Source organism: Pelodiscus sinensis, chromosome 29 (assembly GCF_049634645.1).
Source record: "Pelodiscus sinensis isolate JC-2024 chromosome 29, ASM4963464v1, whole genome shotgun sequence".
Taxonomy (NCBI): Eukaryota; Metazoa; Chordata; order Testudines; family Trionychidae; genus Pelodiscus; species Pelodiscus sinensis.
This window is the reverse complement of record NC_134739.1, coordinates 10,841,936-10,865,043: the sequence shown is the minus strand read 5'-3', so window position 1 is coordinate 10,865,043 and position 23,108 is coordinate 10,841,936. Positions and strand designations below refer to the sequence as shown.

The 23,108-nt window shown below is 58.7% G+C and overlaps 2 protein-coding genes across 3 annotated transcripts in view; both read left to right on the top strand.

Annotated features, from left to right (window-relative positions):
• The first annotated feature begins 1,628 nt into the window (after positions 1-1,628).
• Positions 1,629-14,280, top strand: CDC6 (cell division cycle 6). Of its 2 annotated transcripts, none has more exons than XM_075911540.1 (12): positions 1,629-1,780; positions 2,739-2,911; positions 4,701-4,958; positions 5,044-5,243; positions 6,630-6,805; positions 7,250-7,356; positions 8,377-8,516; positions 9,213-9,313; positions 10,664-10,728; positions 11,612-11,826; positions 12,160-12,300; positions 12,827-14,280. In XM_075911540.1, the coding sequence occupies exons 2-12, from the start codon at positions 2,758-2,760 to the stop codon at positions 12,914-12,916; spliced, it is 1,647 nt and encodes a 548-aa protein (XP_075767655.1). In that variant the 5' UTR covers positions 1,629-1,780; positions 2,739-2,757; the 3' UTR covers positions 12,917-14,280. The 2 variants fall into 2 exon arrangements, with proteins under 2 accessions (XP_075767655.1, XP_075767654.1); XM_075911539.1 differs by having other exon boundaries at positions 1,642-1,766.
• Positions 14,281-18,150: 3,870 nt separating this feature from the next.
• Positions 18,151-23,108, top strand: part of RARA (retinoic acid receptor alpha) — a 66,401-nt gene continuing 61,443 nt past the window's right edge. The window contains exon 1 of the mRNA XM_075911574.1: positions 18,151-18,255. The gene's annotated coding sequence lies outside the window, so the exon portion shown is untranslated. The remainder of the gene's footprint in view (positions 18,256-23,108) is intronic.

The following is a 23,108-nucleotide window of genomic DNA, read 5'->3' as shown; positions in this document are numbered from 1 at the left end:
TGGCTGGCTGCAGCCGGTTGGATTCTCCAGTGGTAGGTGGCTTTCTCAGGTGGGTGAGCAGCCCTGCCCTGTAGTAAGTATGGGACTCCCTTTCAATCCAGGAGACTTTGGGTCTCATCTCAGCTCTGGGACCTATGCAAGTCTCTGTCCCTGCCCGGCATCTGTTTAGATTGTAAACCCAGCTGGACAGGAACTGTTTCATGCATTGTGTTTTGTAAGGTACCTAGCACACTGAGCTGTGTTCTCAGTTGGCGCCTTGCTACTGTCGCTCCTAAGGGGAAGGTGTAATTTGTGCACTTATCAGTTCTCTTGATTTGTCTGGCCTGTCGTGCAAGGTAGAGGAGTGGAGGTGAGGAAAAGATAAAACTTTCTATTAATATTAAAGCTTATCATGGGCAGCTTGCCCCACTTTGCACTTTAGCAGGATTCTTTAATAATACACCCAGGGCTGTTGCCACCCTGCCAGTCAGCCTTGGGAAGAGACTTTCTTTTTTTAGAAGGGGGGGGGGGGAGAGTAGCTAAAACACATGACAACAGCCCCTCTGCCCTGGACCAACATTCCTGGCTGCAGTGGTATAACCTCTCTGCCTAAGGGGTCTCAGCCATGAGGCTTCAGTCCTTGTCTTTGCTGTGATGTTGCCCCTGCTGGGCTCTCATGCCCCAGCAGTCAGGGCTGGCTCTGGAGTTTCCTTAAGCAAGCCTTCTGCTTCTGCTGGAACCTACCAGGTTACTAATTAATTAGCAATCTAGTTAAAAGCAGGGACTGTCCTTTTTAGCAGCAGTGACTGCAAATGTTCTCTCACTCTAGTGGGGTTAGGTTGATGTGCCTTTGTGGTTTGTGGGGGAAAGCTGGGGTGCGTGCATTGCCCATGGTAGGCCCTGCTCTGTCTCTGAAGAGAAGAGCAGGACCAGTTCCAGTGGTAGCTGGAGAATCAAGCCCCGTCTGTGCCTTGGTACCCTGCTACCTCCTCTGGGCCAGAGCTGCAGCAGCTGTGGCCCTTGGTGGGGGTCTCCACCCCCAGCCCTGCTGCAGGATGCGATATCACTGGCTGATGCACCTCACACTGGGACACAGCAGACCCCTGGAGCTGAGACATCTCTGGGGGGGCTGGACCCTACCTGCTCCCCAAAGGGCTCCCCATGCCTGCGGCCCAGCCTACAGCTAGAACCACCAGCTGGCTGGGGCTCAGACTGGCTTGTGCTACTCCCACCTCTGTTTTCCCTCGTTGGACCCCAGCTGCTGTGACCCCCCCCCCTTCGCATTTCCCCTTCGGCTGGGGGCAGGGGCTGGCCGGTGGCGGGGGGGAGCTAATCAGGGACAGTTCATACCTTCCCCCCCCCTTAAGAGAGGCCCCGAAGCTGCTGGGTGTCGCTCAAGGCCCCCCCTGCTCCATCCTTCCCCTCCAGCGCAGGACTAGGAGCTCCCGCCACTGGCTCGGGTTCCAACACGTGTCTTTCCACGGGGACTCCATCTCCCAGCATGCGCTACGCCCCATGAGCGCGCGACGCGGCCCCGGCCCTACCGCATGGGCTGCTGGGAGCCGTAGTCCTTTGCGGGGTCCTCAGTTTCCGAGTTGAGAACAGCTGCCGCCGCGGCGCCCCGTGCAGTGATTGGTTGCTGGGCCGCTCGGGCTTGGCGCGGAGCCACGCGATTGGCGGAGCCATCGGGCGGAGGAGCCAATGGGGGCGCGTGGGCGGGGCTGGTTCGGGCGGGTGGCGCGAAATGAGCGAGAGCGAGAGCGCTGCGGCTGAGAGCGCGGTGCGGGGTGAGAGGCGCTCGGTACGGGACGGGCTTGGGGGTGCGGGTGGGGCTGGGCTTGGGGTGCCTGGTTTCAAGGGTGCGGGTGGGGCTGGGTTTGGGGGGTGGGTTGGGTTTGGGGTGCCTGGTTTCAGGGGTGTGGGTGGGGCTGGGTTTGGGGTGCCTGGTTTCAGGGGTGTGGGTGGGGCTGGGTTTGGGGTGCCTGGTTTCAGGGGTGCGGGTGGGGCTGGGTTTGGGGGTGTGGGTGGGTTGGGTTTGGGGTGCCTGGTTTCAGGGGTGCGGATGGGGCTGGGTTTGGGGGTGTGGGTGGGTTGGGTTTGGGGTGCCTGGTTTCAAGGGTGCGGGTGGGGCTGGGTTTGGGGTGCCTGGTTTCAGGGGTGCGGATAGGGCTGGGTTTGGGGGTGTGGGTGGGTTGGGTTTGGGGTGCCTGGTTTCAGGGGTGCGGATGGGGCTGGGTTTGGGGGTGTGGGTGGGTTGGGTTTGGGGTGCCTGGTTTCAAGGGTGCGGGTGGGGCTGGGTTTGGGGTGCCTGGTTTCAAGGGTGCGGATAGGGCTGGGTTTGGGGGTGTGGGTGGGTTGGGTTTGGGGTGCCTGGTTTCAAGGGTGCGGATAGGGCTGGGTTTGGGGGTGTGGGTGGGGCTGGGTTTGGGGTGCCTGGTTTCAAGGGTGCGGGTGGGGCTGGGTTTGGGGTGCCTGGTTTCAGGAGTGCGGGTGGGGCTGGGTTTGGGGGTGCCGGTTTTGAGGGGCACAGTGCAGGGAGGCTAATCACGGGGAGCGCAGCTCTTGGCCAAGTCTCCCGGCTGCAGCCCGCTACTGTCCCAGGTGTGGGGGAGCAGTTACAGCGCCCGGGGAGGCTCGGGGCGTTCTTGTCTAGCTCCCCCCTTGCTGGCCCTGCATTGTGAAGGGGCCCAGAGCTCACCCTGGGGAAGTGATCATCCTGAAGCTGCGCACTTCTGCACCTGACTTGTATCCATCTCCAGAGGCATCTACGTGGCAGCCATGCCCAGCACCAGATCCCAGACCCAGGCTGCGATTGACTTCCCCCGGAGGAAACATCCCAGGACGCCTGGCGGACCCCCTGGGGATTGCAAAGATGCCCCATCGATCTCATCCCAGGAGAAGGTCCTGCCACTGAGCCCCCGCAAGCGCCTAGGTGAGATACTGCTGGGGTACTTACTCCCCCCCCCCCCATCTCTGGTGGGACTGAACCCTAATAAGAGTTCAGGGTTCCTGGCTCCCAGCTCTACATTTGGCGCTCTCAGTTCCCACAGGCATTACCAGGCTGTGTTACCCCTGCACCTGCGACCGCAGGCCTTTCTTTTCCATCTGAAAAAAGGAGGGATTGTGATTGCCAAATGCCTGAGAACTTGGTTCTTGGGTAGCAAATAGCTACCTGGGTAGTCAAGGGTGGACCCATGGGCTAGGCCCAGTTCTCTGGGGATAGAAATGTTACATCTCCTCCTGTCCAGAATCCAAAGACTTGTCAGCACTAGAAAGTTTTGCCCCTTTTACCTATGCCGGTATCGTTTCAGAGGGGTAGCCATGTCAGTCTGTAACTGGAAAAAAAAACAATGAATAGTTCTACAGCACCTTCGAGACTAACAAAAAACGTAGACGGGATCATGAGCTTTCGTGGGCACAACCCATTTCTTCACATGAATAGAGTTAAGGGATCCAAGGTACAAATAAATAGCAGACACAGAGGGGATGGGGAGGGAAAGAGATGAAAACAATGGGGGGGAAATATTGTCAATTAGAGTGTTGGTATATGTTGGTTTAACTGGAATGATGTAAGCCTTCTAATGTGGATGCAGCTATCCTGGTACAACTGCATCTTCACGTAGGCTGTAAGAGCTTAGACTTGTATAACTATGACTGTAAAATAGCAGTATCTTAACATAACATAAGAACGGCCGTACTGGGTCAGACCAAAGGTCCATCTAGCCCAGTGTCCTGTCTGCTGACAGTGGCCAGCACCAGGTGCCCCAGAGAGGGTGGACCGAAGACAATGATCAAGCGATTTGTCTCCTGCCATCCATCTCCAGCCTCTGACAAACAAAGGCCAAGGACACCATTTTATCCCCTAATAGCCTTCTTTAATGCATAATCGTGTTGAGGAAACTTTTATTTCCAGCTCCCTCTCTCCTCCACATCCCTAAAAGTCTGTCAGTTGGAAACTGAGTGTAAATAAGGCAGTCCTGACCTGAATTTCTAGACAGCCTGGACCAATGGTCCACTCCGCTCATCACTGAAATTTTCTCTCTAGACTCCTAAGATTATTTTAGTGGGCGGATTAGGGGAGTGGGAATAGAACCCACAGGTACGGAGGTGGGACCTAGTAGTTGCTGCAGGGCAAAGAGATCAGAGAAGGGGAAGAGGAGGCCGTTCAGTGATGATTGTGACAAGTCACTGAAAGTTTAGTCACCGAATAAATGCTGTTACACTTTTGATCTGTGTCAGAATCCTACTGAAGTTGGTCCTAAATGGAAACTTCTGCCCAGGGATTGCAATGAAAGAGTTAACACCTCCGTTAGAGCCAGCAGGCTTCTGTTGAGCTCTGAACACTATGGGAGGTTCCCCCTTCCTGAGGTCAGTGCAGGATTGTTTTATTGTCTTGCTTAGTCTAGTATGAAGGACCCCAACCAACAGATGAAACTGCTCCCCCAGGGAGGCTGGCCCACGGGTGGATAGGTCTGTTACAGGGAGATTTTGCTAATATTGGGCCTAAATTTCCCCTTTGGCCCATTAGTTGTGCTTAGCATCCCTGGGTGCCATTCTAAAATTCTTCTTTGGGGTTGACATCCTAACCTGGCTTCCAAAGTGTACCCTGACTCTGGAATAGATAGTTGGTCCCTTGGCAAGGCATCCGGTGGCCATTCCTTCCTCCAACCATTCATCTGGCCACTGGTGCCCATTGAAATAGGCGCTTCTCTCTTCTGCAGGTGGTGACAACCTGTGCAACGTTCCACAGTCACTGCCCTGCTCCCCGACGAAACAGAGCAAGAAGGAGAACGAGCTCCCGTCTGCCTCTCACAGGGGGCGATGCTTGTTCTTCAGCGAGCGGCCAGCTGCAGGGTCTCCGGGCAAGAGGAACGATGTGGTGCCATTCCCACTCCACAAGTGGCAGGAAACCCCAAGAAGTTCCGAGCGTTCTCGTCTCAGCAAGAAAACTGGGTGCATGCAGCTGTTCAAGCAGGAAGGTAGGTATTGATGCAATGTGTGGAGATGAACAGGACCCCAAGGCAGCTCCGCAGCCTTCCTCTGATACCTCTCCCTCTGGTATAGGCACTTGTTACCAGCAGGCAAAGAGCGTTCTGCACACGGCTGTCCCCGACCAGCTTCTTGCCCGGGAGAAGGAGGCGGACATCATCCGGCAGTTCCTGAAAAAGCACGTCTGTCAGGAGAAACCTGGCAGTCTTTACGTCTCTGGTGCTCCAGGCACTGGAAAAACTGCTTGTCTGAGCAGAATCCTGCAGGACCTCCAGGTATGGCTGTGCTTGGAGGTTCAGGTGCCTGTCTCACATGCTCTGTCCCGGATGCCAACGTCTCTGCTCTAGCTACAGCAGGGACATGCCTACCTGCTATAAGCCCAGTGTACCCCCTGCCTTTGACAACATCTGATCCCCCTGAAATCTTTCTTGGGTGATGCTATGTGTGATGGATTTTCCTGGGAAGCTTGAGGTGGCTTGGAGTATGCAAGGAAGAGAGAAAATCCTGGGGTGACCTTGCTTCTTAGCCCCTCTGCTTTTCTGGCTCATCACAAACACTTTGGCCTTAACACTTCATGTTTGGTTTAATCTGCCATCTCCGCTCAGCATTAGCACCTCTGATTACTGCACTGCAGTTTGAGCATAGTCTAGCTCCACGTAGGTGCAGAACAATCTGTGAACGCTCATTCTGCTCCCTGTCCTGTGGTGGTTCGTCAGGTTCAGGCTGTTCTGTGCAGTGCCTGTGGAGGGGGAATAATGGGAGGGCGCCTGGTGGGGAGTCTAGAAGCATGTGAAGAACGGGGTTTGAGAGCATTTCCTCAAGAGGAGGGGAAGATGCCATTGTGAGAATCAGAGTAGGAGAATGTCTGCACTAGATACGCGTCAGCTGTGCATAGACTTTTCCTACAGCAGTGGAAAGCTTTTGTCCATTCACATCTCCGAGAGGCAGTGGCAAGGTTGAGGGAAGAATTTTTCCCTTGACCTAGGACTGTTACACAGACTGCTTGGTGCTGTCTTGAATTTCTCCTACCAGAGTGTGGCTAGCTTGAACTGAAGCTGTGGTTGCCCTAGAGCTTAAAGCAGTGCTAGTGGAAATGCTCTCAGCTAATGGGGAGAGCTCTCTTGTCATCTTAATTACTCACACCCTTGAGAGCCACAATAGCTGTGTTGGTGAGAGAGGCTCTCTCGTCGACCTAGTGCTGCCCTCACTGGCGTTTGGGTCAGTGTGACTTACGTTGCTGTGGGGGAGGGGTTGGTGGCTCACACCCCTGAGTGACGTGACCTGTACGAGTGTAAGTTCTGGCGTGTGCGTAGCCTGAGGTTTAGGTGTAGCCTAGGCCTGAGGCTAAGGGACATAAGGGAGAGCAGAAAAGAGACAGATGCGACACCTTGCAAGTGAAGGAGGGAGGTATGAATTTGCTGTACTAATGCAGGGGTTCAGTAGGGGGGACTGGTACACTGGGAAAGGGAGATGGCTGCTAGGCCAGTCTCCGCTCTGGACAGCCTAGCAAAGCCTGGATCAGCTGTGTTGCATTGTCCTGTGCTCCAGAGCGCTGATCTGCGTAGCTCACCCGAGCCTTGCTCTGGTGCAGGAGAGGGGGTGCGGTGGGATCTGAGCTGTGGCTCACTGGCTCTAACTCTCCCTGTCTTTTCCTGTGTCAGAATGATCTCCCTGGCAGTAAAACCATCGTCCTGAACTGCATGTCCCTCAGCAGCTCTCAGGCCGTATTCCCAGCCATAGCGGAGCAGTTGGGCCAGCAGGGGTCATCCAAGGTAGCTGGGAGAGACTTGGTGAGGAAGCTGGAGAAGCAGCTGACGGCTGAGGAGACCCCCATGACGTGAGTACCTGCCCTGTGTGCCGGGGGCACTGAAATTCTCCCCAAGCGTTGAGTTGCTCAGTGCTTCGGGGCAGAGGCTGGGCCCAGGGAGTAGCTGTGTTTCCAGCCAGGAATCTCCTAGTAATTGCAGCCCGTTAACGGCCAGAAGGGGGAGCTAGTCTGTGCCTCTTCCCACCCAGGTGCTGAAGGCTTGATTTTTCCAGAGGCACAGAGCCCCCCCAGCTGCAGTGAAAATCTGGGTGCGCTGTAGTTGCTTGGCACCTTGGGAAAAGCAGGCCCTGATGCCGTTACTAAGCACAGGCTGTGTCGGGAAGGGGTGAGACCCACCTCTGCTAGATACTGGCACAGACAGGGGAGTGCCCTGCCATGCCGGCTGATGAGCCCCCATGCCTGCAGGGCAAAGGCGGAGTACTGAGCGGGGCCCTTTTTCCTGCCTTTACGTAGCGTGCTGATGCTGGATGAGATGGACCAGCTGGACAGCAAAGGACAGGATGTGCTCTACACCGTGTTTGAGTGGCCCTGGCTCGCTGGCTCCAGGCTTATCCTCATCGGTGAGTCTCGATGTAGGGACCACGCTTTGGCCTGGAGCTGCTGAAATGCTCTGTGGCTGCTGTAGCTCCAGGGGAGCTCTATGAGTGGGTGGCATAGATCCGCCCTCCCTCGGGGTGCCCTGGCGTTTTCCTCTTGGAGAAAGCAGGGGATGATTCTAAAGCTGTGTGCAGATGTGGTCTCCTCACCTCTAAAAAGATATTTTGGCCTTGGAAACGGTTCAGAAAAGGGCAACTAAAATGATGAGGGGTTTGGAACGGGTCCCATACAAGGAGAGGTTAAAGCGACTGGGACTTTTCAGTTTAGAAAAGAGGAGACTGAGGGGGGATATGATAGAGGTCTATAAAATCATGAGTGGCGTGGAGAGGGCCGATAAAGAAAAGTTATTTATTCGTTCCCATAATAGAAGAACTAGAGGACACCAAATGAAATTAATGGGTAGCAGGTTTAAAACTAATAAAAGGAAGTTCTTCTTCACACAGCGTGTAGTCAACCTGTGGAACTCCTTGCCAGAGGAGGCGGTGAAGGCTAGGACTAGAACAGAGTTTAAAGAGAAGCTAGATAATTTCATGGAGGTTAGGTCCATAAAAGGCTACTAGCCAGGGGATAAAATAGTGTCCTTGGCCTCTGTTTGTCAGAGGCTGGAGAGGGATGGCAGGAGACAAATCGCTTGATCATTGTCTTCAGTCCACCCTCTCTGGGGCACCTGGTGCTGGCCACTGTCGGCAGACAGGCTACTGGGCTGGATGGACCTTTGGTCTGACCCAGTACGGCCGGTCTTATGTTCTTATGTAAAGCTGGCTTCTGCCCACAGAAATCAGCCCAGTTACTGCAGTGCACCTGTCACCTGCTGGGTGCCTTAAGAACTGCCCTTGCTTACGCCAGGTTGCATGATGGATGCGCTGCCCCCTCACCCTGCAGCGGAGCCTTGCACATGATGCTCTGACCTGGGCTTTGGAAGATCCCTCCCCTGCTTCCCGGTTAGCCCCGTCTGCCATTTTCAGCCTCAATGTGCTTTGCAGGAGTGGCCAACGCCCTGGACCTCACAGATCGGATCCTGGCCAGGCTACAGGCCCGACCCAAGTGCAAACCCCAGCTGCTAAACTTCCCGCCGTACACAAAGGAGCAGATTGCTGCCATCCTGCAAGAGCGGCTGAAGCAGGTGAGAAGCCAGGGGCCGAGTCCAAGGTCTCTGTGAGCCAGACAGCTGAGATCTGGAACCGCGCGAGCTTCTTTCTGGGGCTGTCTTGAAGAAACTTGATAGTTGCAGCAGGCTGATATTGCTTATTCACTGCTGCACAGCGCTTTTCTGCCATGGGCAAGATGGCTCTGCTCTGTCTGCCACACCCCACTGAGCTGGTGGCAGAAGGAACTGCTGGTGACTTTCCACAAGCAGGTCAGCCAGCGGCCCTGGCTCCTGCCCTGTTGTGGCCACCCCATGGCCTTGGGAGGGAGCAAAGTCCAGGCTGTTGAGAATCCCATTTTCAGTGATAGAAATGTAGCCGTGTTAGTCTGGGGTAGTTGAAGCAAAATGCAGGACAATGTAGCACTTTAAAGACTAACAAGATGGTTTATTAGATGATGAGCTTTCGTGGGCCAGACCCACTTCCTCAGATGCCATTTTCAGTGGCATCCCTGTATCCTCCCAGACAGACTCTAGGGGGTGGAGGTGAGAACACACTGCACCATTCTCAGTTATGTGCTTTGCCTTCCCAAGACAGGTGGGAGAACTTCTCAGCTACAGTGGGGTGTGAGACAACCCACATGAATCCAGATGGGCTATTTTCTCTCTGAACCATCTGAGGCTTCTGCAGCGGAGACCTGCCCATAACTGCCCTGTGCTCCGTTTCCTCGGCAGGTGTCTGGCAGCCAGGTCCTGGACAGCACTGCTATCCAGTTCTGTGCACGGAAAGTCTCTGCCGTTTCGGGAGACGCTCGCAAGGCCCTGGACGTATGCAGGTAAATGCTGCGGCCTCGCCCCGTCGCCTCCTGAGGCAGGCTTCTTACCCGATGTCATTGAAGCGAGCGTGACTTAAGGCTCCATTATGCCACTGCTTCCCCGGCCTCGGAAGGAAGGCTTGAATCGCTGCGGGAGCGCTGCCTCCTGACCACGTTAATGTCTGAGACGTTCGCAGTCCATTACCTATGGAGGGTGAAGCAACAGTGCTGCTGCCAGCCCTCCCTGCTGTGACTAGAGATTGGTTAATTACATTTATATTGCAGAAGGCCCCATTAGCAGCATTCAAGCAGGTTTCTTTATGAAGCTGAACCAGTTTCTTTCAGAATTTTTTTTTTTTTTCTCCCCTTTCTTCTTTCCTGGGGCTGTCTTCCTCCTCCAGTTTCATTACAGGCGGAACTTTGCGTTTTGGGGACACTTCCTTTGCTGGAGTACGTCCCTTTCAGAAACGGGTGCTTGTAAAGTCCATGCTAGAGACTGTCCTGCTGGCTGGGGCGTCTGTGCTAGCACAGGGACACGTGCCATCCTGAGCTGGGAGTGTAACAGGAGCAGGGCCGGAGGCTGTATTCAGGAAGACACCAACCACCCATTTGGGCCCTGGAAGTTGGGCTGGGAAGGACTTAAGGAAAATGTGCCCTGGAAACATCTTGTGAATGCTGTAAAAGTCCGGCTGCTCCCCCTGCCCAGATCTGGACCTTCCCGTGCTATGCTAGGCACCCAGATGCCGCCACCTTTTGCCAGTCATGCAAGGTTCTCTTGCTTCCTGTTATGGCCCACTTCTTAACATCGAATGATTTCCTGATTGCTGCCTCGTCCATCAGTTACCCTGCAGCAACTAGGGGGCTTCGTCTCATTAGGGCCATGTTTAGAGATGAAAACGAGCTCCTGTTAATGGGCTGTGTGCTGCTGTTTGCATCCCACCACTTCTGTACTCATGCTGGTTTAGCGCCGCTCCCTGGGCGCAGGGCTTATTACATACTGGCTGTGATACTGTCTGCCCAGGAGTTTGGGTCCAGCTTGGGGCAGGGATGCCTTAACAAGTGATCACAGCTGAAGGAGGGACACAGCAATCCCATATCTGTGTGAGCTAAACTGCTGCTCACAGGGAGCATCCCTGCATGGAGTCGAATGGTTCTTTAATAACAAGGCATCTGCTCTTCAGTGGGGCAGTCAGGGGGTCCAGGTGTGGGATGTGCCTAGGGGATAAGGACTTGACCTGAGTGCATGCAAACCCTTCATGTTCCAAGCTGCTGTGTTTAGGTGCAGCGGGCAAGGGCGCTGGTGTCAGGTCTGGGATGTTTAAGTGTTGGCAAGCCCCAGTCTAAAGTAACTTGCATAAATCTGTGTCCTAGGCGAGCCATTGAGATTGTGGAGTTGGACGTGAGAAGCCAGACTGTCCTCAAACCACTGCCTGGCTGTAAGTAGCTGCCGCCAGCCTGAGTCAGGAAGCTCTGCGCTCTTGGCTTTTATTTTTCTGTCAGTCTCCTCGACCTTAATTGTAGTCTTCCTTGCCAATGGCGTGTTTTGCGCATTACTGGAATGGAGCTCCCCAAGAGATTGCACAAATGCCTGGCACGCAAGGAGCCTTCCTTCCAGCTCTCTGGAAGCAGAAGCCCTGGATGTGAAGGTCACACCTGCTCTTGTCTCTGGGGCTGGCTTCCACTAGAATGCGAGCACTTAAGAGTAGGTGCGAAATAGCAGCTTGCAAAAGGAGGAGGGGGGCGGAGTGGGCCGGAGTTCAGCTCAGGATAATTGCAAAGGAACCTTTCCAAGTGCAAGTTGTGCATGGGGGGAGGGGAGGGGTATTGGCATTAGCCTGTCCCTCCGCCTGTTCTCCAAAGGACTTCAGTCCTTCGATTCTTGGCTGCCACATGCAGGATGTGCTGTTCTTAGAGGCTAAAACAACCCCCGCTCTTGGGTCTTCGTCAGTATAGACAATATACCCCTCTCTCCTCCTGGTGCTTCAGACTATCATAAGATAAAGTCTGACTTAACAATCTGCTTTTCTTTGCAGCATTTTATGTCGCTGGCATTTTGCCTTGCACTGCCCTGACAGCGAAACTAGATGGATCAGTTTCACTTCCTGGTTCCCACGCACTGGCCAGGGCTGTAGGATTTGGGTTCCCAATGAGATGTGGGGCAGGAGGGATGGCTACATCCCACTCAAACCTGTGGTTCTGACAGCTCAGACTGGCTGCCTTTAGCCAGTAGCCAATACACTGTTTGCTGCCCTTTGTGTCATATGGTTTCCATATGGATCAACCCCCAGTTCCTCTGACTCCGCTTTGTCTGGCCTACAGGTAAATCACCCGCGACAGCTGCCTTGGTCTCCCCAGTTCCTAAGAAAGTGGAGCTCCTGCATATATCGCGGGTGATCTCAGAGGTGTATGGTGACAGGATGGCCCTGGGAAGCGGTGGAGCCAGTGACCAATTCCCTCTGCAACAGAAAATCCTGGTCTGCTCCCTGCTCCTGCTAGCCAGACAGCTGAAAGCCAAGGAGGTGACCCTGGGGAAGGTGAGTCCAGCTGTTGGCTTGTATGGCGCAACGGAAGCTGAGCTCTCTGCCTGTGCGCTTCCCTAATCCAGCAGCAGTAGGTTGGGGTCACGAATCCCTGTCCTTCCCCACCTCGCTGGGGGGGTGAAGTGGGCCAGTCTTGCCTGCTTTCTATCCACTCCGCAGGCAGATGCTTCGAGCAATGTTGACTCCCTCTAGAGGGGGAACTGGCTCGAACCGCAGGCCTGGAGATGTCGGTCCAGGGAGGGGAAGGATGCTGGAGGTTTGCTGGCACCTGTGCATAGCCCTCACCAGTGGCGTGTGGATAATGAGCGGTCCCTCTCTCCCTCCCAGCTGCACGAAGCCTACAGCAGAGTCTGCCGGCAGCAGCAGATGGCAGCAGTAGCCCAGTCCGAATGCCTCTCCCTTGCCACCCTCTTGGAATCCAGGGGCATCCTGACCCTGAAGAAGGCCAAGGAAGCCAGGCTCACAAAGGTATCCCCACAGCCCACACTGCTTTCTCCTCATGCACAGACTCCAAAAGGAGCTGAGATGGGGGTGGCTGTGGCACGCTGCCTTGGAGAAGAGCACTGGAAAAGGCAGGGTTAGCTGGGGAGCCAGCAGGCTCAAGGAGAACCCGAAGGAGCTGTGGACAGCAGGGGAGGGCTGCCCTGACTTTTCCAGTGGGCTCCAGAACTAGAAGGGCTCCCCGTGCCAGTGGCTCTGTGGTTGGGACCTTTTTAATTCCTGGAGAATCTGACGCTGGCCACGCTCCATCTGCAGCCTGCCTCTGAAAGCACCAGTGCTTTGCTCCGGTAGCAAGCCAGGTGCCCCAGTACGTGAGGGGCGTGCAGGTGAACAGGTATTATTGGCCAGCCACATGGGTCGTTCCTAGGTCTTTGCTCCTGCGTCAGTGGACCCTGTAATATCCTGTGAGGGTTTCGGTGGCCTGGGCTGTGCTCATGGGCTACTCCTCACGTTGGGCTGGGCTGTGTCATAAGGGGCCTCGTGTCTCCTCCAGGTTTCACTGAAGATAGAGGAGAGGGATGTGGAACATGCCCTTAAGGACGGCGTCTTGGTTGGAAACATCCTGGCCGGGGGGCGGCTCTAGCCTCCTCTACCTGGATGCCTCTCTTCAAAAGGATGTGGCTGTCTCTGTAGCTCAGCGAAACAACGGCCTGGGCTCCGTTGTCCGCGGTAACCACCTTCGCTGAAGGTCACGCTGAGCCAGGCAGCGGAGCGTTGAAAAGGATGAATTTGATCTGCCCTCACGTCTCGGCATCTTCGAAAGCGGCCTCGTCTTTGTTTTTAGCTGTATATTTGTTTTTAAACGTGCCGCCGGCTGCGGTGGCTAACGCCCTGTGCCTGGGCCATAGCCCACTTCACCCTCCTTGTGGTGGATTGCGAGTGGTTTGCGAACGGCTGCGGGCCCTATCCTGCTCCTCCTGGAGGCTGGCTGGCCGGCCTGCCCTCCTTTCCTCGCAACCTGCACGTACGCTGTCATGTTGCCGTTTTTAAACAGCTGGAGATCAAAGAGATGGTGCTCAGGCAGCAAGAGGCTGGAGAAACGAAACCATTAGCAGCATGAGCGGCTGCAGGAGGAAATGAGATGGCAGGCGCTGCACTCCCAGCCTGAGCGCCTTTGAAGTCTGGTTATTTCCGCGGAGCAGATGTCGCTCTTAGTGAGGCTTATTGTCTCTGGGGCTCGATCAGGGGTTCGCATGAAGCCCTAAGATCTGTGTCTCTTACCTTGCAAGCAGTGGATCTATTTATTCCTATTTGTCGGTGGCATTCTGGAGGAGTTAGGCCTCCTCCGAAAGGCTGGGCTTCCTCTCCCCGTTCCTGCACGCTAGAACTGAACAGGACATCTGCCCTATGATGCCGCCTGGCCTGCGGTTCCTCACCTCCCTCTGCTTTGGGTTTCAATTGGATTCTACTCTTTGATTCTACCCTGCTTTTTATCCGGGAGGAGTAACCCTCTTGAGAGATGAGGATGCAGCTGCCCTTGAAGCAAGCTTCCTCCAGCAGGGGGCGCTCCTGTAGCACCGTGAACCCTGCGGCTCTTGCAGGGACCAAGTTTGCGGAAGTTGGAGGAAGCCGCCTTGCGTGTGTGAGGCCAGCCAGTGTGGGGATCCAGGGCCACCCCTTCTTCAATCTATTTTTAAATGAAAAAGTTGCCTTTCCGGGTTGAAAACGACTTGGGGGTCTGCACCAAGTGTGATCAGTTTTAATGACCCTTCTGTGAGAATGTAGCAAAGACTAAGATGTGGGCCAATGCAGTGAATGCTTGGCATCTGTTATGTCCTTAACTTCTCTCTCCTCCCATGGCTCCTAGGTTAGAGCTGCCCTTGGACGGCAGGAGGTCTGTTCCGAAAGGCAAGTGCAAGGACATACCTCCACTGCGAGGCAGACTCAGCTGTATTTACAGGTTGGGAACCTATGATGTAAATAGATATTAAAGTCCTCTCTCTCTCTCTGACGTGTGGTGCTCTCTGACCAGCTTGACAGGTCCTTCCGCCTATCTTCCCCTGCTGCAGAGACATGACTACATTCTCTGCAGCTCATGTAACAACGTTCAAATATCTAAAAGGTACTACAAGGGGTGGGCTTAAAATCGTGCAAGGGGGGTTGAGTTCGGACATTAGGAAGTTTTTCCTACCTGGCAGAGAGGTTAAGCCCTGGAATAAATTGCCTAGGGAGGTTATGGAATCTCCATCATTGATTTATAACGGCAGGTTGTCACAAGCCAGGGGGTGAACTCGGATTCTCCACACCCACCACCGAGAGGGGTGAGTTCCTGCCCCTTGCGTGGCCAATGCGGCATGTGGAATAATCTCTAAATAACGTCTCTAAAGCCTGCTATCTGTGCAGCTGCACAAGCAACCCAGCTTCCTGGCTATGGGAACTCATCTAGCCACGTGCTACAGCGCATGCGTGGCACGGCTGACTTAGCCTAGGCATTAGCCTTCGCTGTCCCAGGTGAAGGCAGAGAGGGCAGGGGCCCAGAAGTTGAGTAAATGCAGGAGCCCTGTTCACCTGGCTCTGCTGTACTCCCCGCTCAGATTGCTGGGGGGGAGGGGCATACAGACAGCTACTTTCTCTTGTGGGGCTGGCGCCTACCTAGCTGTCACCCCTGTGCACAAAGCCAGTGGTCAAAGAGTTAATGGGCTGCTGGGGAAGATGAGCTGTGACCTAATACGAGGCAGGCTCAAGAACAGATGGGAGCCTTGATTTAAATTCCATTTTGCTGGCTGCTGAACCCTTGAGAGAGTTGTTCCTCCAGCTACCGCCTGGGCTGGGTCCAGTGCCAGCCGGGCTGAACTATTAGCACATTTTCCAAGATGCTGGCAGGGAGAAGGGGTCAGCCAGAGCCTCTATCACGGATACAGCCTTGTGGGCTGCTATTTCCTTGCCCTCCACAGCGCCCAGGGCTGCTTTGCTGCGCTGGCAAGCTGAAAGCAGATTTATTTTTAACCACCCCTGCTGCAGCCTCCCAGTAGGATCAGAGACTCGCTCCGCATCCTCTGCTGTCACGGCTGGTTGCTACCCAGGGCTAGAGAAGGCTCCAGCGCGCTTTCCCCTAGCGGGAAGGGCGCTTGCGGGACTCTGGGGCATGACTGCTCTCAGAAGAGGCAACAGCGCCTTACCACCTCCGATAGTTCCCGTCAGGCTGCACAGGGGGTGGTGCCCAGGTGCCATCAGATCTGTGTTGGCCTCATGGAGGGAATGGGGCCAGGATCAAACCCTTTGCATGGCGATTAAAGCCCAGTATGATCTGGCCTTCAACAGGCAGGCTGCAATCCCCTTGAGCAAGGACTTTGCTGCTGTTATGCTTCAAGGCTAGAGCTAGGCTCTTCCAGAGCAGGCCTGCACCTGTCAGCTGCCCCTGGGAGCAAGACGCCACGCCTCCACTACCACCAACACAGCTGCCTCTTTGCTTGCTCGCTCTCCCCAGGGAAGGCCAGGGAAGGGCAGAGGCCTGGCACTCATAGGGGCTGGCCCCACAGTCCAGGGGCCAGGCTGCAAGGCCCTGTGCTGGGTTTGAAGCTACTCAGGGGAAAGGAACTGGGAGGCAGAGACTGTCTGGGGAGGAATACGGGGCTGCTCACCTGCTGCTTGCCCCCTGCCTTGGGCTGGCAAAGTGCAGAGGCAGGAATCCAGACTGGATCTAGGGCCCAGCCTCAGTCATGCCTCTCAGCAGGCCCCGCTGCTGCCTGTCTGGGTGCAAAGTGGTCCCAGCCATTTGAATCAATTGTCCTCAGGGGGCTCACATCCCTCTGCCAGCCAGAATCTGAGCTGTCCTGCTATGTGGCTGTGACGGTGTGCTGGGGTCCCCCGTCTCCTGCACCCCCAAATGGCACGAACAGACTCCCCCAGCCAGTAGAATGGAGGTAGTTTATTGCTTCTCCAGGATACAGCACAGCACAGATGTCATCTGGTTACAGGAACTGGGGCTAAGAGGCCTCAGTGCCCCCCTTGAGATGGGGGAGTCCCAGCCCCCTCCCCAGCTCCTTCTCCCCTGCTTTCCAGACAGGAACTAACCACCTCTCCTCCAGCCCTGCCCCCAGCCAGGGCAGCATCCACCTTCCTTTGTTTCTCCCCATGGGGGGTGGCTGGTCAGACCAGTTTGGAGCCACCTTTGCATAATGACTCCCCCCTTCCCTGCTGGGTCTTGCTACAGACAGCAGAGGTCGCCCCAGCCCCAGCAAGTTACCCCCACTACCTCACAGTGGCATAGCCCCTGTACTGCCGCTGGCTCGTGGAGAGGGGAGGCTCTGGCTGGGCAGGGCAGTGCGGGTTGGCCCTGCCACAGGAGGGATGCTCTAGAAAAGCAGCGAGTCTGGCCCTGTGGTTGGACTTGGTCCCGCCTTGGCCTGGAGCACAGAGCTGCTGGCCCCTTTTCTCCCAGACAATGGCTGGCTGTAGGCAAAGGCCAGATCTGCGGTGCCTACGCAGGGCCCTGGGCCTAGCTTCACACAGCAGCGGGCTGCGCCCTGGCACTAGACCTCCCTTTGTGTTTTACAGGCGCTAATTGGGTCTGAATCAGGCGAGGCTGCTTTGATCTCTCAGCCATTTCCCACAAAACCCTCATCAGCGATTTCTAATGAGGGGGCCCCACCATCTCCTCTAGGCCTCTTCCACCCCCCATCCCTGCTTGTTAGGCACCGGCCCTGCTTGGCAATGCCGCTGGGGGACAGGCACTCCAGCGTGACACCAGGCTGGGTGCCAGGGAGTGTCGAGGGGTGCCCCCTTCCGGCCTGGCCACAGAGCACCCCTCTCCAGTGGGACTAGAACCCAGGCCCCTCGCAGGGTGCGGGCACAGCCTGTGCTACCTGCTGCCCTTTGGCCAGGGTTGGAATCCTGCTAACAATGCCCCTGAACCGGTTCAACCTGTCCGGTTGCGTCTGGAGAGTCCCAGGAGTCAGGGTGTTACTGCTGAGGCCTGGGGCCCAGTCCCATTTGGGTCATGACACTCTGAGTCCCACGCACCCTTCCTGCGCGCCTGGCGGCCGCACGCTGACTCTGTTCCGCCCCAGAGGTGGCTGCAGTACAGCAGCTGGCCCAAGATCCTTGTGCTTAGGGTGGAGCTGTGCAGCTTAGCAGCCTGGGCACCGGGAGCTGGCCTGCAGCCGTTTGCGGGACCGGTGGCGTGGTTGGCAGCGCGCTTTGGGCAGCGGAAGGAGCGAGAACCGCCCCCCCTCCCAGTGATGCCTTTGTCTGAGCAGGGCCACGGCCCCAAGCCGGGATGGGTGGCCTGCAGCTCCAGGGGATTCTCACCACCCTTTGGGCTGTCCTGTCATTTCCGGCGGGTTTGATTCCTGGCAGCAGCATCCGCGGTGCTCCAGGACAATTGCCGGGCCAGTGAAGTGAGGGAAAGCACCGGGCCGGCAGCCCAAGGGGAGGCCTTTGCTCCGTCCCTCCCAAGCACCCTGCCGCGCAGGGTCCAGGGTGGGGCGGCCGGGGGCTGGCTCGGAGCAGAAGCGTTTTAGGGAAACTTCCCTGCGAGTAGTTGTGGCATGAAACCCGCTGAAGTGCCAGTAAAACCCACCTCCCCCCTGCCCCCCCACACTTGGGGCAGCCAGCTTGGGAACATGCTGGGCCCCCAGGAGCCACCCCACGGGCGGAGAGGGGGCGGGAACGGGCTGGAAACAGGGGAAGAAGGGGGGGGTTGGTTTGGCTTCTTTAGCACCCGAAAGGCCCCGAGCCGGGTGGGGCCCAGGACTGCACGGGAGCCCCCCCCCCCCCCGGTCCGCGTGCACCGAGCGCGCTTGGCCGCAAGGCCCCCGCTGTGCTAGGGCGGCGCGGAGCCGGGCGGGCGCTAGGACCGGGCGCGGCCGGGCTCCTGTTGCAGCTGCAGACGGTGCTCACCCTCCCCCGGCAGCAGGGGAATCCTGGCTGCCGCTTTGCAGGGCTTCCCCCGGCCCCCGGCCCGGCCCCGCGCTCCGCCAGGTAAGAGCGGCCCCTGCCCCCTCCCGTGCAAATGCGCCACCAGATCCGCGCGGGCGGGGCGCCCTGCTGCGCCCCCCGGGGCACCCCCAGCCTGGCCGCGCTGGGGCAGCTGCTGCGGCGCCCCTGAGCCGTGCACGGGGGGGTTCGGACAGTGCCCCCCCCAGGCTGGGTTTGTCCCTGGGGGGGCCTTGTCCCTGCCCCCCCCGCCCCCCCGGCGCGGTGCAGACTCCCTGGCGTGCAGCGAGTTGCAAAGTGCAGCCGCGGGGAAGGGGAAGTGGGCGAGGCTGGGGCGAGCCGGCGGCCGGGCTGGGAGGCGGCCTTGGCTCCCCATGGGGAAGGGCTTCGGGGGGGAGCGGACCCGCCGAGGGCCCGGGCAGAGCGGGGCCTGGCTGCCGAGCCGGAGCACGAGCTGCTGGGAACTTTCCCCAAGTCCTGGGTCTCTCCAGGCCTGTGCCCAGCCCTGCGGGGGAGACATGAAAGGCAGGGACAGAGCCCTGGAGCCGAGGGATGTTAGTCACAGCTGGATCTGCCCCCCCCCCGCCCCCCCATGCCCTGTTTGGGCAGCTGAGCTTCCTGCTCCGAGCTGAGCCCAGCGCTGGGGCCACTTGCATCAGTCTCGCCAATGCGTGTAAAGACCCGCCTGCCCCCACTCCCAGAGGTGGCTGCATTTCGGCCAGTGACTCCTTGTGTGAGCTGGGGGAGGGGGGTTTCTCTCTGTGCCTCAGTTTCCCCAGTTTAATGGAGGATGTTTGCTGCAAAATCTGGAAGGCTTGACCTGGGAAGTGGGTAGTTCTACGGGGGGGGGGGGGGGGAATTTTCCCATTCGTTCAAAGAGCCCAAATAGGTTTTTCTGGGCAAGAAAAGGGATCAAACCCGCCTGGAAGAAAACTGCCCCGATCTGTGTGCCAAGGCCTCAGTGCGCTGCCCCCGGCCGGGGAGCCAGGCCGGCCCCGATCCTGCCGGGGTGGTGCCCGCGCAGGCCTGGTGTGCAGCAGGGAGCAGCTCCGTGCCTTGCTCGCTGTCGGGTGTTGTGGAATCCAGCGCTGGGCCGGGAAGCTGGCAGATTCCGATGGCGGCGGCTGGGCTCTGACCATGGAGCAAGTAGAAGGGGGCTGGTGAGACGTGGCCAGGGCCAGTTTTCGGGGTCCCCGGCACAGACGCCCAGCGGGGGGGAGTCGGGCCGCAGGCTCTGGTCTGTGTCAGAGGACGTCTGGCCAGGGAACGAGACTGACTGACTGTTCGCTAGTTGCATGGCTGCTGCTCCCAGGGCTGGGGGTCTGCTTGTGGCCCAAGCCCTTGGCAAGGGGCGGATGAGTTTGTCCCCTGCCAGGTTTTACAAAGAGAGGGGGCATTGCTTCAGTGTTCCGCATGGGGAAACTGAGGCAGGGGGCAGCGTGGACTTGCCTCAGATTACGCAGCCAGTCCCTGAAGGGACTGGAAACAGCCCAGGAGTCCTGACTCCAGTTGCATCCTGTCCAGCAGCCACCGGTGTGTTTCTCTGGCCCATGTCTACCCGCCGCAGCCCCCCGGCCTGCCGACAGGACTGGGGATCCGCTAGCACCTGCTCTGAAGGGATCTGTGCCCTGGGTGCCCTGCCAGGAGTTGCCAGCTGCTGTGCGCGCACCTGGGGCTGGGTCTCAGAGAGGCCTGGGCTGGGCAGCCAGCTGAGGCAGGTGGGGGGCTGGGTGCCTGCTGCCATCTCTGCCCTGTGATGCCCACCTGAGGACAGACGTCTCACGCCCCAGGGACCAGGCCTCGGGTCGGGGTGCAGCACTGGGTGCGGCTGGGGAGCACCTGGAGGTCCCCCCCATTTGGTGGGGGGAGGTTGCTGTGCTTGACGTGCAGCCTCCCAGCTCCCTGGCTGTCAGTTGTGGGATCTCCCCCCCCCCCCCCCCGCTCCCGTGTAATTATCTCGCGGCTCCGCAGGCTGCCGAGCGAATGTAGGTCATGCAGATGGGTGAGTCCTGCATTTCCATCAATTAGAGCGTGCAGGGGGACGGGGAGGCGTGCCACAGCCGCCCGGTGCGCCAAGGGGGGCTCAGGGCTGGCACCGGCCAATGCTTCTCGCCCACCCAAGGCTCCGACCCCATCTCTCCCTCCTGCGGCAGGGCTGGCTGGCTGGGGAGCCTGGGGGTAGCACGCAATGCGGGGGACCCTACCCAGCCATCTGGGGGCTAGCACCCTCCATGGGCTGACAGGACTGGGGTGGGGGTGCTGGCCACAGCTCAACAGCCCCCTCCTGGCTGGGCTAAGTACGAAGGGGGGGTTTGATCAGTTTTCGGGGTGGGGCAGGAGCATCTTCTGCCAAGACTTTAATTTGATCAGAGCTGGGAATGAGGATGCCAGCCAGTTTCAGGGGAGGAGGGCAGTGGGGGTCTAGTGGTTAGAGGGGGCTGGGAGCCAGGACTCTTCAGCCAGTGGCTCCTTGTGTGAGCTGGGGGTTCTCTTTTTGCCCCTTTCTGTGCCTCAGTTTCCCCAGCTGTTTAATGGGCAATTGGGAGAACGGCTTTGAGATCCTTGGCGAGGCTGCTAGAGGGAGTGCCATCTGTCTGGCAGGGTCGATCTGCCTGGCTGCCACCCCTCCCCATGGCAGCATAGGGGCCTGGTCTGGAAGCACAAACCTGCCAACAGCCTGCAAGGGGGGTCTCCTGAAAGTGCCCCCTGGCTCTGTCCCAGCATACCCAGTCCTGGTGCCCCTCGGTCCCGACCTGCAACCCCTGCTTCTCTTTCTTCCCCCTCAACCCTCTGGTACGATCTGCAGCAGTCAGGGTGGGGGCAGGAGGACTCGATTAGATTTGTGGGGGCTGGGGGGTGGGGCCTGTTAAAGCGGGGGGTGGGAGCTGGGAGTCAGGATGCCTGGGTTCTATTCCCAGCTCTGCCCTGGACTCGCTGCATGGTGCTGGGCGAATCGCTGTTCTGTGCCTCAGTTTCCCCACATGTAAGGAGGGAAATAACCTTGCTGTCATGGGGGTGGAGGCTTTGCTGTGGTTCCCCCATTGGCTGTGTCCCCACAGCACAGAGAAATGAGGTTACCTGCCCCCCCGCCTGTCCTCCCTCCCAAAGCTGGGCCAGCCCCTGCCGAGCTGCCTCTCTTCTCAGGGAGAGGGGGTGCCCCCCCCGACCCCACAGTGAGTCTCCCAGGCCCATTGCCCCTGAGCACGTCCTCCCCCACCCCCGTTCTCATTTCTCGTTCTCTGGCTGCACGGCCCATCGGGCGCCCGAGGGAGCTAATCGGATCTGACAGCTGAGAAATACCACGTTGGCTTTCAGGCCGAGAGTCGGGGAAGAGGGGGGTGCCAGCCGATCTTAAAGGGGCAGACAGGGTACATCTGGCTGCTGCTCACAGTAAAACCCTCCCCCTGCATCGGGGTGTGCTGAGGTAGGCAGGCGTTCGGAGCTGAGCACAGCAAGGCCTCTGCCATTCCTGCTGTCCAGCAGCAAGGAGTTCCACAGGCCACAGTGAGGCCCCATCCCTGTGGGGGCCCTGCACTAGGCTGGTAGCACTACGGTCCCATAGTCCTATGGGAGGAGGCACCAATCCAAGGGAACTGGGTATTAGCTGCTCTGCCCAGCACCAGCACCACTTCCCTGGTGCCCGTCTCACCCCCGAGCAGCAGGGAGTAGAATCCAGGAGTCTGAGCTACTCTGAGGTGCCCAAACCTGCCTGCTCTGCTCCCCAGGGGCCCTGCCAGGGGCCAGGTTTGGCAGGTCGGGCGTGAGGGGTGCCGGCAGAGCTGGGGGGCAGAGCTGGGCTGGCAGGGGAAGAGGGTTGGGAGTGGGGGGCACTGGCAGAGCTGGGGGGCAGAGCTGGGCTGGCAGGGGAAGAGGGTTGGGAGTGAGGGGCTGCAGGTTGGGAGTGGGGGGCACTGGCAGGGCTGGGGAGGCAGGGCTGGGCTGGCAGGGGCTGCAGGTCGGGAGTGAGGGGCCCTGGCAGAGCTGGGGGGCAGGGCTGGGGGGCAGGGGCTGCAGGTCGGGAGTGAGGGGCACTGGCAGGGCTGGGGGGCAGGGCTGGGCTGGCAGGGGCTGCAGGTCGGGAGTGAGGGGCCCTGGCAGAGCTGAGGGGCAGGTCTGGGGGGCAGGGGCTGCAGGTTGGGAGTGGGGGGCACTGGCAGGGCTGGGGGGCAGGGCTGGGCTGGCAGGGGCTGCAGGTCGGGAGTGAGGGGCACTGGCAGGGCTGGGGGGGCAGGGCTGGGCTGGCAGGGGCTGCAGGTTGGGAGTGGGGGGCGCTGGCAGGGCTGGGGGGGCAGGGCTGGGCTGGCAGGGGCTGCAGGTCGGGAGTGAGGGGCACTGGCAGGGCTGGGGGGCAGGGCTGGGCTGGCAGGGGCTGCAGGTTGGGAGTGGGGGGCGCTGGCAGGGCTGGGGGGCAGGGCTGGGCTGGCAGAGGCTGCAGGTCGGGAGTGAGGGGCACTGGCAGAGCTGAGGGGCAGGGCTGGGGGGCAGGGGCTGCAGGTCGGGAGTGAGGGGCCCTGGCAGAGCTGGGGGGCAGGGCTGGGGGGCAGGGGCTGCAGGTCGGGAGTGAGGGGCCCTGGCAGAGCTGGGGGGCAGGGCTGGGGGGGCAGGGCTGGGCTGGCGGGGGCTGCAGGTCAGGAGTGGGGGGCCCTGGCAGAGCTGGGGGGCAGGGCTGGGCTGGCAGGGGCTGCAGGTCGGGAGTGGGGGGCGCTGGCAGGGCTGGGGGGGGATTAAATAACTTTGCCATTTATCCAGCTGGCCACTAGGTGTCGCCGCTGCTCGGCGCTGAGGGGCCCTATGTTGAGGGTGGGGGGTTCATGGGGGGCTCCAGGGCTCTGAGCTAGTTTCCCCCCCACCCCATGGGCCGCTGGCACCGTCAGCCAGGAGCTGGGAGCTGGGACAGG

Excerpts from the sequence above, each read along its gene's own strand:
- CDC6 (XM_075911540.1), top strand. The coding sequence starts at position 2,758 with ATGCCCAGCACCAGATCCCAGACCCAGGCTGCGATTGACTTCCCCCGG. Across the intron at positions 6,806-7,249 it reads GCTGAGGAGACCCCCATGAC|CGTGCTGATGCTGGATGAGA; the intron begins GTGAGTACCTGC and ends GCCTTTACGTAG. Across the intron at positions 11,827-12,159 it reads AGGAGGTGACCCTGGGGAAG|CTGCACGAAGCCTACAGCAG; the intron begins GTGAGTCCAGCT and ends TCTCCCTCCCAG.